This window comes from Hylobates moloch, unplaced genomic scaffold (genome assembly GCF_009828535.3).
Source record: "Hylobates moloch isolate HMO894 unplaced genomic scaffold, HMol_V3 SCAFFOLD_4, whole genome shotgun sequence".
Lineage (NCBI taxonomy): Eukaryota > Metazoa > Chordata > Mammalia > Primates > Hylobatidae > Hylobates > Hylobates moloch.
The window spans coordinates 32,507,913-32,522,833 of NW_026652279.1; the positions used below are offsets into that span (position 1 = coordinate 32,507,913).

Here is a 14,921-nt window from a genome sequence, read left to right on the forward strand (position 1 = left end):
CTGCCAGCCTATAGGGTCCCTTGAGCAGTGCCAAACCTGCACAGCTGTCCACAGCCGTCCTGGCCACTTGCCCTGGCCTGCCACGGGGCGGAGTGTTGGGGGCAGATTCTCCACTCTCATTCTCTGCTCACTTGATGTTTAACAGTCCATACGGAAGCCAGCTGCAGCCCCACTCTCCTGGCCAGCTGGGCCTGCCTCTCCCCTTTTCAAGGTGGGGCAGAAGCGGCCAGGGCTGTCCCAGGCCAGCCTCTCTTCTTCCTGTGCCTCTTCCCAGCCAGGCTTCCCTTGGTCTCTACACTCCCTCCTCCTGTCCACTGGACTCCTGCCCCATCCCTTCCATGCCTCTCATGCCTCCCCTTGCCCTTCCAGGGTCCACTACCCTCGCTCCACCTCCTAGTGGTACCACCCCCTCTCCCCTGTCCACACCATTCCCCACGCAGTGGCCAAAGCAAGCCCATGTTTGACTACGTCGTTTTTCACGAAACCCTCCAGTGGCTTTTCCCAGCCTCAGGCTAAAGCTCAGACACCCAGCCTTTCTGCCTCAGTTTCCCCCATTGCACATGGAGCTGCTTTTGCTTCCCCTTAAGCCTTGTGCTGTCTTGTGTGGCCACACCCCTGGAATTCTACAGCCCCTGGGTTGGCCCACTGCCTCTTATTCCTTTATGGGGAGCTAATTCTGTGCCAGTTTCCCCCAGCAGCCCAAGCTGGTGCCCCTTTCTGTGTGAGTGACCTTTGCATGCTAGCAGGGGGTGTCCTGCCTTGCTGAGATGCTGGGGGTCTGCCTCTGCAGTGTTCCTCCCTTTATGAAGAGCGTTACGTGCTGCCCTCCCAGACCTTCAACTCCCAGGGCAGCTCCCAGGCACAGGAGACCCACCCACTGCTGGGAGAGTGGAAGGTGAGTACCCCCCAACCCACACACAGTGGGCTGCTTCAGGGCAACCCTGCTCCCCGCTGGGTCCCCTTTCCAGTTCATCTAATCCATTGATCCCTGTCATGCGGAGTTGGGAGGCATCTGCCATTGTAAGGTACTGAGCCCCCCATCCCAGGAGGCATTCAAGCAGCCATTCAGGGTGTTATAAGTGCTGCCCCCCCCAGGCCAGGTAGAGCAGACAGAGGATTGAGCCCCCCTGTACACCCACTCTACCTGCTTAGAAAATGGAAGGTGAGAATCCCCCACACTGGGATGCCAGGTTACCTCCAGGCACCCTTACCCTTCTCTGAGCCCCACTTTTCAATGCAACCAAGCCATTGATCCCTGTCACAAAGGTTAGGAGGCATCCACCATGGAAGGTAATGAGCTCCCCATCCCAGGAGGCATACAAGCAGCCATCATAAGCACTGGCTGTTAAGCTAGGCAGGGACACTGGGCCCCTCTGGACACCCCATCACCAGTTGCTTCCACAGATTCCTGAGAGCTGCCGGCCCAACATGGAAGAGGGAATCAGCTTGTTCTCCTCACTACTCAACAACAAGCACTTCCTCATTGTCTTTGTCCATGCTCTGGAGCAGCAGAAGGACTTTGCAGTGCGCGACAGGTCAGGCTGTGACGGACTGGGGTGGGGTAGGGAAGAGGAGCCTGTCTAAGGCCACACAGCATCAGGTCCTGGGTCCTGGGGCTCTGCGGCTCCTGACACCCCCATATTCCAGCCCTTCCTGGGCCTGGATGCCCAAGACCTTGGCTCACGGGGCATGGTGGTTGCTGTGGACATAGAAGAAGGTGGCTGTTTCTCCAGGAGGATTCCAGCCCCACTCACCCCTCGCAGGACCCACCCACACAGGCACTCCTGGGATCGCTGGGCCTGGGGATGAGGCGGCACTGAGACCCTGGGACCCACAGCTCCCAGGGCCTCAAGGTGCAGCTGACACCTGCCTCCTGCTTGCAGGTGCAGCCTGGCCTCCCTGCTGACCGTCGCGCTGCACGGCAAGCTGGAGTACTACACCAGCATCATGAAGGAGCTGCTGGTGGACCTCATTGACGCCTCGGCCGCCAAGAACCCCAAGCTCATGCTGCGGCGCACAGAGTCTGTGGTGGAGAAGATGCTCACCAACTGGATGTCCATCTGCATGTACAGCTGTCTGCGGGTGAGGCTGCCTGGGGACAGACAGAGCCCAGGCGGGGGACGTGGCAGGGACGCAGCGGCAGGGACCCCACGGCCTCCCAGGCCTTCCCTGGCACCCTCAGGCCAGCTCTGCCAGGAGGGAGTGTTGCATGAGACAGGCCAGGCCCGTCGGACCTGTTATGCAGAGCGGGGAGCCGTGGCCCAGGGGAGGCCTGGCTGGCCTGCTGCAAGGGCTCAGCGGATGCTTGGGGCATAACAGAGGTTGTGTCAGGGGCCTTGTCCCATCCGTGGTTTTCTCAGTCATCCACCCTTCCCTGCTCTGGCTTCAGGAGATGAAATCAGGCCCTGGCTGGCCCTTGAGGCTCTCCCAGCCCTAGGGGCAAGACGTGGAAACACAATACAGGGTGGCCAGTGCCTCGCAGCAGAGCTCAGCTCGTGAGGCCTCCCTCTGTCTGGAGGCTTCAAGGTGGCTTCCTGGAGCAGGCGACCCTGTGCTGAGACCTAAGAGAGTGAGCCAGGCGAGGAGTGGTGGGGAGGGTGCTCCAGGCATCGGGTACAGCACGAGGGCAGAGGCCGGGAGGAGGGGATGTTCATGGAAGGAATGGAAGGAAGGCCAAAGAATCTTCCGGATGAGAGCGGAGGCTGGGAAGAGGGTGGGCCCGGTAGCCAGGGCCTCCTGCATTCTGCCAGAAGGACCCCCATAAGCTCTTTTCTGCACAGCAAGGGTTGCTCAGCCTCTGGTTCTGTCCCACCCTCCAGCTACCCTACGGTGGCAGAGGCTAGAGGGCTGCCTGGAGGATTGTGGGAGAAAGGCAAAGGCCTGCCTGGAGCCCAGAACCAGGGCGTCAGATGTTCTGTTTTTTTGTTGTTAATTTTTGAAGAGATGGGGGTCTTGCTTTGTTGCACAGGCTGGTCCCAAACTCCTGGGCTCAAGCAATCCTCCCGCTTTGGCCTCCCAAAGTGCTGGGATTACAGGGATGAGCCACTGCACCCAGCCAGGATGTCCTGGGCTTGAGTCCGATCTTTGGCACAGCCCAGCTGTGTGACTCTGGGCTACTCATTGCCCTCTCTGGGCTTTGGTTTCCTTCTGTCAAATGGGGCCTCTGCCCCTGAGCCTGGGGCTTGAGGGCCAAGTAGCCTGGGGGAGCCCCACGGCTCCTCCTGGGGGAAGCGGGTAGTGGGGTGGAGCAGAGGCAGGGCCTGGGAGAGGCCATTGGAGTGCCTCCACCTTCTGTGGGCTGCCTCACTGTGGGCCATCAGGAACCACAAGGGCCACTGTGGACCCTGGACCTCCCTCCCCTGGCTTCTTTCTGTGGCCTCAGCCAGGCCTTCCCCTATGAGCCTGTTTCCTCCTCTAGAAAGCAGGGAATCAGTGCCTCCCATGCCCTAGACCTGGAGAATTGGGCCAGGACTTGGGCTGGCAGGCTGCCTTCGTAATCTTTGCCAAATCTGCCTAATACTATTATGTACTTAATTTTTCTTTAAATCAATTTTGGTGGATAGTTAAGTAAAACTATCCCAGTGGAACACCTGGGTCCCTGGCTGGGCAATGGCCTTGAGAATCAGCTCATGGCTGTGGGTCCAGCAGAGCCACTGCCTGGAGGGCCACCCTTGGAGATGGGCAAGAGCAGGGACGTTGAGCCCCATTCCTCCTGAGACTCCACGGTCATCAGCCTGCGAGTGGGGTCGAGGCCACATCGGTGCTCTGGGTCCACCTAAACTCACCCTTGGGGCCCCCCACTTAGTAGAAAGTCACAGGCTTGGGAGTTCAGCCGAGCCAGGTCCGATTCCTGCCCTGCCGCTTCCCAGCTGGGTGACCTTGGGCAGGTCACTTGCCCTCTCTGAGCCTCGGCACTGTTGGCTACACAGTAAGGATGATACTCCGTATCCGGAAGGGTTGCTGGGATGATGCAATGAATGCACCCACCCACAGCTGGTAGTGTTTAATGAACACGAGCTTAGGGTCCGTGGAGACACCCTGGAGAGGAGTGTTGACACCAGGATCCAAAAGGAGACTGTTGGAGGGGTTGGGGGACGGGGGCGTGAAGGTGTTTGGCCCAAGGAGTGGGGGCTGGAATACAGAGGGGGCCTTGGCCCTGATACCCCTGTGCCCCTCAGGAGACGGTGGGGGAGCCATTCTTCCTGCTGCTGTGTGCCATCAAGCAGCAAATCAACAAGGGCTCCATTGACGCCATCACGGGCAAGGCCCGCTACACACTCAATGAGGAGTGGCTGCTGCGGGAGAACATCGAGGCCAAGCCCCGGGTAAGTTGGCAGGGCGGGGAGGGTCCCAGGGCTGGTGCGTCGCAGCCTACCGCATTGACCCAGCCTTCCTGTGCAGGGCCTTGCCTGGGCACCGACATAGTGATGGCAGCAACTCACTGACCTTTCTCTCCCACTCTCCCCCTGCAGAACCTGAACGTGTCCTTCCAGGGCTGTGGCATGGACTCGCTGAGCGTGCGGGCCATGGACACCGACACGCTGACGCAGGTCAAGGAGAAGATCCTGGAGGCCTTCTGCAAGAATGTGCCCTACTCCCAGTGGCCGCGTGCAGAGGACGTCGACCTCGGTGGGTGGGAATGGGGGCAGAGACCCCGTGTCAGGCGCTTCGGCCGGGGCTGGCCCCTGCCTTGACGGGAAACACTCCTTTCACCTGGCATGGGTGCATGAATGTGGGGCCACTGCGAGGATCCAACGAGGCCCCCTCAGCAAGAAGCTCTTACACTGTGGGAGACAAGTCCTGCAGTGTGAGTGAGCTACAGACAACAGCAAAAAGCCTTCAGGAAAGGCTTCCTAATTCCTAAAGGAGGGAGCTGGAGTAGGGTTGGTTGGTTTGTTTGTTTTTGAGACGGGATCTCATTCTGTCACCCAGGCTGGAGTGCAGTGGCGCAATCTCAGCTCACTGCAGCCTCGACCTCCTGGGCTCAAGTGATCCTCTCATTTCAGCCTCCTGAATAGCTGGGACTACAGGAGTGCACTACCACATCCAGCTAATTTTACTTTTTGTAAAGATAGTGTCATGCTATGCTGCCCAGGCTGAACTCCTGGGCTCAAGCGATCCTCCTGCCTCAGCCTCCCAAAGTGCTGGGATTACAGGTGTGAGCCACCACGCGGGGCTTGGAGTGGGTTTTATAGGAGTCTTGGTTAGGCCAAGGGTTTCATCAGCAATTGTAACATTAACAGCCCTGCAGACAAGGCCATTTCCAGAGCTCCTCCTCTGTGCCCTCCACCCTGGCACCTTCTCTTTGTACCCTCACACTCTCCTCCAGCTCTTTCCTGCCCTCCCCATTTTACAGATGGGAAAATGGAGGCTCAGAGAGAGGTATGGCTTGCCTCAGTTTACATGGAGAGAGCGAGAGGCCTCTCCCTGTCTGGCTGGGCCGGTACCTTCCCCTCAGGCCCAGCTCCCTGCCTGGACCCTGATGGCCTGCTCCTTGTCCCCCAGAGTGGTTCGCCTCCAGCACACAGAGCTACATCCTTCGGGACCTGGACGACACCTCAGTGGTGGAAGATGGCCGCAAGAAGCTTAACACGCTGGCTCATTACAAGGTGCAGCCCTGCCCGCCCCCCACTTCCCCACCCTCATGCCCCCACCCCAACCTCCGGCCTCTGACCTCGGCCTCTCCCCCCCCATCAGATCCCTGAAGGTGCCTCCCTGGCCATGAGTCTCATAGACAAGAAGGACAACACATTGGGCCGAGGTAGTGCGGGTGCACGTGGGAAGGGAGCCTAGGCTGCGTGTGGACAGGGGCTTCCATCCCATGCCCCAGTGGGGAAACTGAGGCTCCGAGAGGCAGGGCTGGCCTGGGCTGAGGCCTCCTTGGTGGGGGCTGGGCGGGGCCAGCCTCCTCTGACCCAGTACGGCTGGGGCAGGGCCCACACCAGGCCTCCTCAAGCTGATTTCCTGCGGCAGCTGGAGAGAGTCCCCGGGAGGGCGGGGTGCAGTTCCAGGAGGTCTGGGCAGCAGCCAGGCCAGAAGGGGGGCCAGCATGCCCGTCTCAGCCTTGGGCCATGTCCCTGCCTCAAGTGCCCCCTCCACACCCTCAGACGCCCCAGGCACAGCCTCCTGGCTGCCAGGCCTGCGAGCCCGGGCTCCTCTGGGTCTCTGGGTCCTCTTCTGAGGTTGAGAGCAGAGTCTCAGTCTCTCCCAGCAGCCTGGGAGTCTGGGCTGGCAGGAGCTCTGGGCTCACGGGTGGAGTGGGTGAAGGCACCCACCCCCGCCTGCCCGGGGCCCCTCCTCCCCCGTGGCTGCATCTTCCTACTTCTCTCCACCGCTGTCCCTCCCTCCAAGTCCCTCCATCCCTGTGGTCACTGTGTGTGTGTCTTTCTCTCTCTGCCTCACTCTGTCTCGCTCACTGTGTGTCTCTGGATCTCACTTTTCTCTCTGTCCGTCTGCATCTCTGTCTCATTCTCTCTGCCGGTCTCTTTGGATCTCTGTCTCCGTTTCTGTTTCTCTCCCCATCTTTCTGTCTCTGCTTCTGTTTCTCTCCCCATCTTTCTGTCTCTGCTTCTGTTTCTCTCCCATCTTTCTGTCTTGTTTGTTTCTCTCTCCCCATCTTTCTGTCTTGTTTCTTTTTCTCTCTCCATCTTTCTGTCTTCATTTCTGTTTCTCTCCTCTCCTCTCCCATGTTTGTTTATTGTGTTTTTCCTCTCGCAGTGAAAGACTTGGACACTGAGAAGTATTTCCATTTGGTAAGTGCCCAACCTCGGCCCCGGGGGATCCAGCCCCTCAGTGGGTGTGGCCTTGGCTTTCTGTGGCCCTGGGCCTCTGGGAAAAGCGCTCCCGGCCCTGGGAAAGGCTGGGGGTGGGGGAGTAGGGATGGGGCCCAGAATCAGGAGGGAACCACAGCCCTTGTGTGCTAAGAAGCATGGCAGAGCCAGACCTCCCACAGGCGGCCGAGGATGGGGCCTGGTGCGGACACTGACCACTGCCCGGCCTCCCAGGTGCTGCCCACGGATGAGCTGGCGGAGCCCAAGAAGTCTCACCGGCAGAGCCATCGCAAGAAGGTGCTCCCGGAAATCTACCTGACCCGCCTGCTCTCCACCAAGGTGAGTCTGGCCTCAGTCTCCCCTCCGTGCAGTGGGTACAAGGCTTCAGCCCCAGCTCCAGAGGGTCATTGCTCAGGGCCAGCTGTGCACACGCGGCTGGGAGAGGGGTGTGAGTTCTTCCTGTTTCCCCTGTGGGGCCAGAGGGGCAAGAGGCTGAAGGCTTAGGGTCCCACTTGAGGAGGCATTTCTCACAGCCAGGAAAAATGCCTGACAGACACTTCTATGTTAGCCCACGTAACAGGGCACAGCAGAGGCCCAGAGGGATCAGTGATGTCCCCAAGGCCACGTGGCTCAGTGGCAGCGCCGGCACCCCACAGCCCATACTCTGGCGCCTCCAGTTCTCGACTCCATGTGCCAGTGCCTTGATTAGTCCTTTCAACGCCTCTGGGAGGCAAGTGAGGCCAGAAAGTCTCGGTGACCAGCCTGATGCCACGTGGCTTCCTCATTCAGCAGCCTGGCATTTCAAGCTCCACAGAGCCACCAAGGGTGCCCACTAGCCCTCTGCACGTGGCCTGGGGCTGACGGCAGCCACCCCACTCCCCCACAGGGCACGCTGCAGAAGTTTCTGGATGACCTGTTCAAGGCCATTCTGAGTATCCGTGAAGACAAGCCCCCGCTGGCTGTCAAGTACTTTTTCGACTTCCTGGAGGAGCAGGCTGAGAAGAGGGGAATCTCGGACCCCGACACCCTACACATCTGGAAGACCAACAGGTGGCGGGTGGGGGGCCATGCGGACTTCACTGTGCCACTGGGGCCCCTGCGGCAGGGGGTTCAGAGTCTAGTCTTCTGGTCTCGCCTGCTTGGGGTTAAGCCCTCCTCTGCCATTTCCCAGCTGTGTGTTCTCGGATGAGTGACTTAGCCTCTCTGTGCTTCAGTTTCCCCTCCACTGTAAAATGCGACCCATGTTAATGGTAGGAATTAACTAGAAGATTGCCCAAAAGCATGCTCTAGGTGTTGCCCTTGCTATCATTCTCCCGCACCGCTCTCTGGCGGGCACCATCAGCTCCACTTCACAGATGAGCAAACTGAGGCTCGGAGAAGCAGCACCTGCTCAAGACCACACAGCCTGGGACAGTAGAGTCAGGCTCGGCCCTACATTATCTGAATCTCTTACCCAGTTGGTAGCCCTCCTTTGAGGCACCTCTTAGCTTGTCGGGGTCATGCACCCCCACAAGAAGTTGCTGGAAACCCAGCCTGACCCTTAGGAAGAATACCACCAGCCCAGGCGCCTCTGTGCAGGGCAGCAGCTTCCTAGAGCTCTGGGGGTACACATGCCCAGGCTGCTGAGTCACTGGGTGGCCTGAGGTGGGGGTGGGGGTGTTGCTCACCCTCTCCGGCCTCTCGAGGACAAGGCCAGAGCTCCAGGCCCTGCCCCCCACAGCCCTGCCACAGCTGCTCTGCTAAGGTCGGACTTCCTGCTGCCTGCAAAGGTTCAGGGAGGAGCCAGGGGTGCCCGGGGGCGGGCACCTGGTTCTAATGAGAACCAGGACCTGGCTGGAGGCTCAGCAGGGGGTTGGGGGGGTGCAGTTAAGCCCTGCAGCTCCTGCCTTGCTCCAGCAGGAAACCTGGCTCTCAGCCCCACTGCCACCCCAGCTGGCCAGGGATAGGCAAACTAAGGTTCCCAAAGGCCACATCTTGTGACAAGGCTCCAACCTTGGGCCCTTGAGGGACAAAGCCAGCTCTCTCCTCCACAACTGTCCCTCAGCTGCTTCCTACCCCACCCTACCCTCACTGCCTTTGTCACCCTACCCCACAGCCTTCCTCTCCGGTTCTGGGTGAACATCCTGAAGAACCCCCAGTTTGTCTTTGACATCGACAAGACAGACCACATCGACGCCTGCCTTTCAGTCATCGCGCAGGCCTTCATCGACGCCTGCTCCATCTCTGATCTGCAGCTGGGCAAGGTCAGCTGTTCCCAGGACCAGGCCAGGCCCATGCACAGGGCCAAAGTGGGGTGCCGACCATGGGTGGCCTCCTCGACTCTCTGAGGCTGAGCTCAGAGATCTTCCTGGGAGGGGAACCAAAAGAGCTCAGGTCTAGGGGATGTGGGATGAGTGACTCATTCAGACAGGGAGACACCTAGAAGCCAGTACCTTCCATCAGAAACTCTGTATCGCTGCAGACCAACTGCACCTGCCACAGCTGTGCCTAGCATGGCTTTGAACACAGGCCTGAGAACCCGGTGTGGGAAAGCCAGTATGAACTTGGGACAACCTGCTTGGTCAGGCACAACATCATCTGAAAAGCGGGCCAGGCTCTGGGCAGCAGCCCCTGAAAGTCAAAAGCCATTGAAGCGAGCATTCAGTGAAGGGGTGGGCAGAGGGGTGATGGGTGGCTAGGAGCTCTGAGATTCATGCGGTGGGTTGGGGGCACGCAAGGCTGTGTCTGGCTTTAGAGGTTGAAGATGAAAGAGGATGGCCTTCCAGGCAGAGGGAACGGCACAGGCAAAGACGGAGGCAGGAAAGCACCCGGTTGCTGTGAGCAGGGATGAGATTGTATCATTAGAGCTGGCACTGCAGGATTGGTCCAAGTCGTGCATGGCCCTGCATTTAGCCCATGCATTTCAGAGACGGGCCACGGGAAAGAGAAAATGCCATCGCTCCGCTGCTTCTCACGTACTGCCTCCGAAGGCAGGGTGCCCGTGACTGACAAAGAACTGGGAGTGTTCTTGGCACTTCTTTCAGGCGTTAGGAGCATGTGGTGGGAAATATTCCACTGAGCCAGCACTCAGGCTTCCAGGAATCCTAGCCACCAAGACCTATCACCCTGAGAAGGACACATCCTTGTTACGTGGAATGGGCTGCGTGCAGTGAAGAGCTGGCACGCCCGTGCACTTTTCCCCCTGAAAGAAGTAGGGCCCCTCCCCACCCACATCATTGTCCTAACAAACAGTCCTGGGGAAAGTAGGCAGGGCAGACAGAACACAGTGAGGAGCCCCTGGTTTGGGGCCGGCTGAGTGCAGGGACGTTCAGTGACCGGGTGAGACTCTTTGGGCCTCGGGGGCCTGCTAAGTTCACTTATGTGGCAGGACGGATGAGGGCTCATCCAGAAAATGACCAGATGCGTCCTTTCTCCAGCAGCCATCTAACACCCTCGCTCTTCTCTGCCCAGGATTCGCCAACCAACAAGCTCCTCTATGCCAAGGAGATTCCTGAGTACCGGAAGATTGTGCAGCGCTACTACAAGCAGATCCAGGACATGACACCGCTCAGCGAGCAAGAGATGAATGCCCATCTGGCCGAGGAGTCGAGGGTGCGGAGGCTTGGTGGCGGGGGGTGGGGGCCTGATGAGCTGAGGGATCGGGGGTCGGGGGCTGGGCCTCAATGCCTCCACTGGAGTAAGGGCGGGGAGCACAGAGGGCATTTCAGAAGTGGCTGTGGCCTCTTGCTGGCCTGCAAATTTGTCATGCATTTTCCCAGAGCTTGAGGCGCTGGGGCAGGAGAGCACCCTCTGGATGGAGAGGAGATTGGACTTCAGGGTCCAGGAAGCCGTCTTTGTCCGCCGGACTTGAGGGGCCTTGTCGCTGAACTGTTCTATGGGGGCCGTGGGGAGTTGGGGGGGTTATGTGCAAGCAGCTGGCTTTGCTGGGGCTCGGCTCAGCTTTGACCCCTGGGCTAACCTCCTCCCCGTCCTGCCTCCTTATAGAAATACCAGAATGAGTTCAACACCAATGTGGCCATGGCAGAGATTTATAAGTACGCCAAGAGGTATCGGCCGCAGGTGAGTGCCCCAGAGTGAGGCACCTGCCCTCTGGGCAGGTGAGCTTCCTACTCAAGTACACACATCTCAGGGTGCTTGCCCCTAACGGACGGATGTCACTCGTGGTAGACATTCAGGGGTGTGTTCTCCCCCACGAACTGAGGCAGGGCTACCGGCCATGGCCCAGCTGACTCCGCTGCTCCCCTCAGATCATGGCCGCGCTGGAGGCCAACCCCACGGCCCGGAGGACACAGCTGCAGCACAAGTTTGAGCAAGTGGTGGCTTTGATGGAGGACAACATCTACGAGTGCTACAGCGAGGCCTGAGACACATGGAGAGCTGGTCAGGCTGCTGCTGGGAGAAACGGATGCCCACTGGGCCTCAACTTGATCTTCTACCCCGTGCCTGTGACTCAGCCTGGGAAATACTGAGCAGAGACGGCTGGGGCAGGGGCAGGAGGAGGGGCTGCTCTCAGCCAGGCAGGGGCGCCCCAGCCCTGACCCCTGGGCACCTCCATCCCCTCCCACCTGTCCCCAGATCAGTCTCCGGGACGGAGGCCAGAGAGCTGGTCAGGCTCCCCCGTCTGCCCAGTACGGCCTGCACTGTGCCCACCCACTTGCTCCACAGCATCCAGCTGGTCCTGCTGCCGAGAGCCCCGCACATCTAGGCGGCCAAGCACAAACTGGGGGAGAGGAGGCCGCCAGCCCGGAGGCTGCAGCCCAGAAACTCTACCTCATCCATACTGGTGCAGGGAGCCCTCCTTGAACTGACCTTTGATTGGTTTCTGCTTTAACCACCAAAATGTTATCTCCACTTCCCCCTCATCCAAAGAGGATCCTGGCCACAGACAGTTTCAAGTAGTGTCAGATTTTTGTTGCTTGGGCGGCTGTTGGTAGAGTGGGCAGTGCCTGCGCCATAGGGTGCTCTGTGGGCTTCTCCAGGGGCAGGGAAGGTGGAGGGGAGGGATTGGGGGGCACAGGAGCTGGGAGCCCCATCTCCAGGGAAAGGAGAGGGGTTAAGATACACCGAGGCTGTAGCTGGGCTACTTGATCTTGCTGAAGGTGTTTCTAAAGATAGCACCACTTTTTTTTTTAAAGCTTTTATATATTAAAAAAGGTATCATGCACCAACTGTGAATAGCTGCCGCTTGCGCAGAGGACCCGGGGAGGGGTCCCGAGAGGCTCCCCATGCAACACTGGAAATGACTGTTCCAGAGAGCAGGCAGACCTGGCAGAGTGCCCCTGGCGCCTGAGACCACCACCCATTCCGTTCCTGCCAGAAGCGACCCTCTGTGGTAGATGGGCCATGCAGGCCCCTCGCAGCCAACTCAGCCAGTGTTGGGACTGGCTCAGAGCCCATGGGGGCTGGAGGGGGGCAGCCGGGACTCTGGAATCTTCTTTATAATAAAAGCCTTACGGACAAACCTACTGTGGGCTCCAGCCTTTGTCCTGAGCTAGCCAAGCGGGAGAATAGGCAGTTTCTTTACCAATTTGTGAGAGAGAGGAGGGAAGGAGCCTGCCGTCCCTCCTGTCTCAGCTGCACTCTTGAGGTTTGCTGGCACCTGACTAGCTTCTGAGAAGGCAGTCAGAGGCCAGGAGATGAAACGAGACAGTGCAGGCTGCATGCGTGCTGTGGGCCCGGCCCAGAGCTGCCATTCCTTAAGCTCTGAGGACATCCCGGGACCTCCAGGAAGATTTCACAGCTGCTGTGTGCTGCCTGCAACTGAGTGGGCCCTGCTCCTAACCTCATCTCTAACAAGCCCATCAGGAACGTGCGAGCGTCCGTATATGACAGACGCAGCAACTGAGGCTCAGCATAGCTGAAGCATTTCTCAAGGTCACACAACCAGCAAGGGACAGGATGAGGACCAGGTCCCATGTTCCTTCCAGTCCAGAGTCTCCACAGTAGTCCCCAAAATGGGCGGGGAGGACAAAGGTGACCACCTAGAAAGGAAACTGACACTTAACTTACCCCGAATTGCTCATCAAGCTTAAAAAATACATAGCATTAAGCTCATTTCTCAGACAAGGAAGCAGGCAGTTTAACCCCCAAGCCCAGTTTAACCCTAAACGCTGTTCCCACAGTACAGGCTGTTCCTCACCCCTGCCCACAAGAACAATGAACCTGATGCAGACACCCCTTTCCAGCCCTGCTGGCTCCTCCCCAACCCCAGGGAAAGATCTCGAGAGCCAGCTCTAAAGGTACAGCAACTCCATTTCATTTCTTGCTTTTTTGAAGGAAACATAGTTACACATGTATTTATCAAGAGTAAGAACTAGGACAAAAGTCTCATAAAATTTAAACAAAATCCCACAAATACCAGTTCTAAAATTAATGAGAACAGAAAAGTGAGGAGAACAGTAAACAACCTTTTGCTTTAAAAATAGCTTTTTCCTACAATGGCTTCTGTGTGGAAAGATAGTCTTTATCTTTCACATTTTCTATTCTGAGTATTGATTCCTTCTTATTAAGCAGCAGATTTTCTAATTTAAGTTATCGGCACATTTGATAGCATTTTGAGGGTGAGGGGGGCGGGTGTGATTCTGGAATGAATACACGATTCCCAGAGAAATGTAGGAAGCACAAAAAGCGTGAAGAAAATAAAAGCTGCCCTAACCCTTCATAGCGAGCATCTCTGAGAACGCCAGCCGCATGGGGCGCTTGGATGGGGCGGGGCCGAGGAGTGAACTCAGTATCAGGGTGTGTACACCATTTTGCAACCTGATTTTCCCCCATGCGACAATATGTCAGTAACATCTTTCTAAGTCATTAAATATTCCACAGCCTGTCTTAATGTCTGATTAACATTCAGTTCCTCCTTGACGTTTAGAAATGTATTTGCAAATGGAGGAAATCTCTAGTTTCCAGAGTCGTTTCTCAGCACAGAAGGTGGCCACCTTCCATGAACCAACTATAATCCTTATCTGGGGCTCTGAGGACCTGGCAGCTGTGGGCAGGAGGGAGGTTCCTACCCTTTGAGGGTCATAGGAGGCTGGGGACCCCTGATGTAGCATCCTCAAACTAAACTCCTTTGAAAAGGAAAGAAACCATTGCAGCTAAGGGAGGTAACTTGCCCAAGGTTTCATGGACGCTAGACACCCCCCACCCCTGCTCCCAGCTCACGGACATGAGATGCCCACTGATGCCCCCCGCACTGCAGTCTGTCGGGAGGTGCCACGGCACCGGGCCAAGCCGTGAATGAGCAGTGGCAGGAGCAGACCCCTCCTCAGGAAGCACCAGCCCAGCCCCACCCTGCCATCTGCTCTGGGTGCCCCTCTGGGTCCTGCTGGCAGCCACATTACAGACACCCCAGGGAGGCTGTCAGCACATCTAGGCAAAGCCGGGATTCCAGGAGGAGAGGGTGGAGTGGTGGAGCAGGGGCAGGAAGGGAGCAGCTGATGCCCCATGCTGAGCAGCCTGCTTCCCTTTGCGCCCCGTCTGCCCTCTTCTCAAGTCCTGTACAGTTTGCCTCTGACTCCCTTTAGTCCACCCCTTCCTTCTCTCTGTCCCCCGTGGCTAGGCTGCCACCTCTCATCAGGACCATATCTCGGCAGCCTCCCGGCACGTGCCGAGTCCTCACCCCAGGAAATGGTCACCCAGCAGTCGCCTGTCTAGACCCCAAATTGCGGACTCATCAGTGACCCTTCCTACATCCAATCCATCAGCAGAGCCTGTTCACACCATCTTCAACAGCGATCCAGAATCTACCACTTCTAACCCTCCCTCTGTGAGCATGTCCTGGCTGGCCACCACCCCCCTCATCTGGGTTGTGGCAGGGGCCTCCTCACAGGCCTGTCTGCCCACCCACATCCCTGCAGAGACTCTGTTGCTTGCCATCCTCTAATGGTTCCCTATGACAATTAAAGCCCACCGTGCTTGCCCTTGGCTTACAAGGCCCTACATGATCCAGCCGTCATCTACCCTGCAGCCCTTGTTCCGGTGAAAGGAGGGGGATCTGTTTAGAAAGATCTATTGCTGCGGGACACACCACCCCAGTACCTAGTGGCTTAAAATAACAGCAGTCACTTATTTTGCCCACGAATCTGCAGTCGGGGCAGGGCTTGGCAGGAAAGGCTTGTCCCTGTTCCACCAGGTTTCTGCTGGGGCAGCTCA

General features: G+C 58.0%; 1 protein-coding gene across 2 annotated transcripts in view; it reads left to right on the plus strand.

Moving 5' to 3' along the window:
* PLXND1 (plexin D1) overlaps nucleotides 1–12,235 on the plus strand; it is a 51,785-nt gene extending 39,550 nt beyond the window's left edge. The window contains exons 23-36 of one of the 2 annotated variants that reach the window (XM_032149827.2): nucleotides 791–895; nucleotides 1,405–1,535; nucleotides 1,884–2,082; nucleotides 4,179–4,325; nucleotides 4,473–4,629; nucleotides 5,506–5,609; nucleotides 5,698–5,761; nucleotides 6,718–6,752; nucleotides 7,005–7,109; nucleotides 7,657–7,820; nucleotides 8,866–9,013; nucleotides 10,221–10,361; nucleotides 10,755–10,829; nucleotides 11,018–12,235. In XM_032149827.2, coding sequence (XP_032005718.1) covers nucleotides 791–895; nucleotides 1,405–1,535; nucleotides 1,884–2,082; nucleotides 4,179–4,325; nucleotides 4,473–4,629; nucleotides 5,506–5,609; nucleotides 5,698–5,761; nucleotides 6,718–6,752; nucleotides 7,005–7,109; nucleotides 7,657–7,820; nucleotides 8,866–9,013; nucleotides 10,221–10,361; nucleotides 10,755–10,829; nucleotides 11,018–11,134 — 1,692 coding nt within the window. In that variant the 3' untranslated portion in view covers nucleotides 11,135–12,235. The remainder of the gene's footprint in view (nucleotides 1–790; nucleotides 896–1,404; nucleotides 1,536–1,883; nucleotides 2,083–4,178; nucleotides 4,326–4,472; nucleotides 4,630–5,505; nucleotides 5,610–5,697; nucleotides 5,762–6,717; nucleotides 6,753–7,004; nucleotides 7,110–7,656; nucleotides 7,821–8,865; nucleotides 9,014–10,220; nucleotides 10,362–10,754; nucleotides 10,830–11,017) is intronic. The other variant, XM_058437338.1, reaches the window with a different exon arrangement.
* The last annotated feature ends 2,686 nt before the right edge of the window (nucleotides 12,236–14,921 follow it).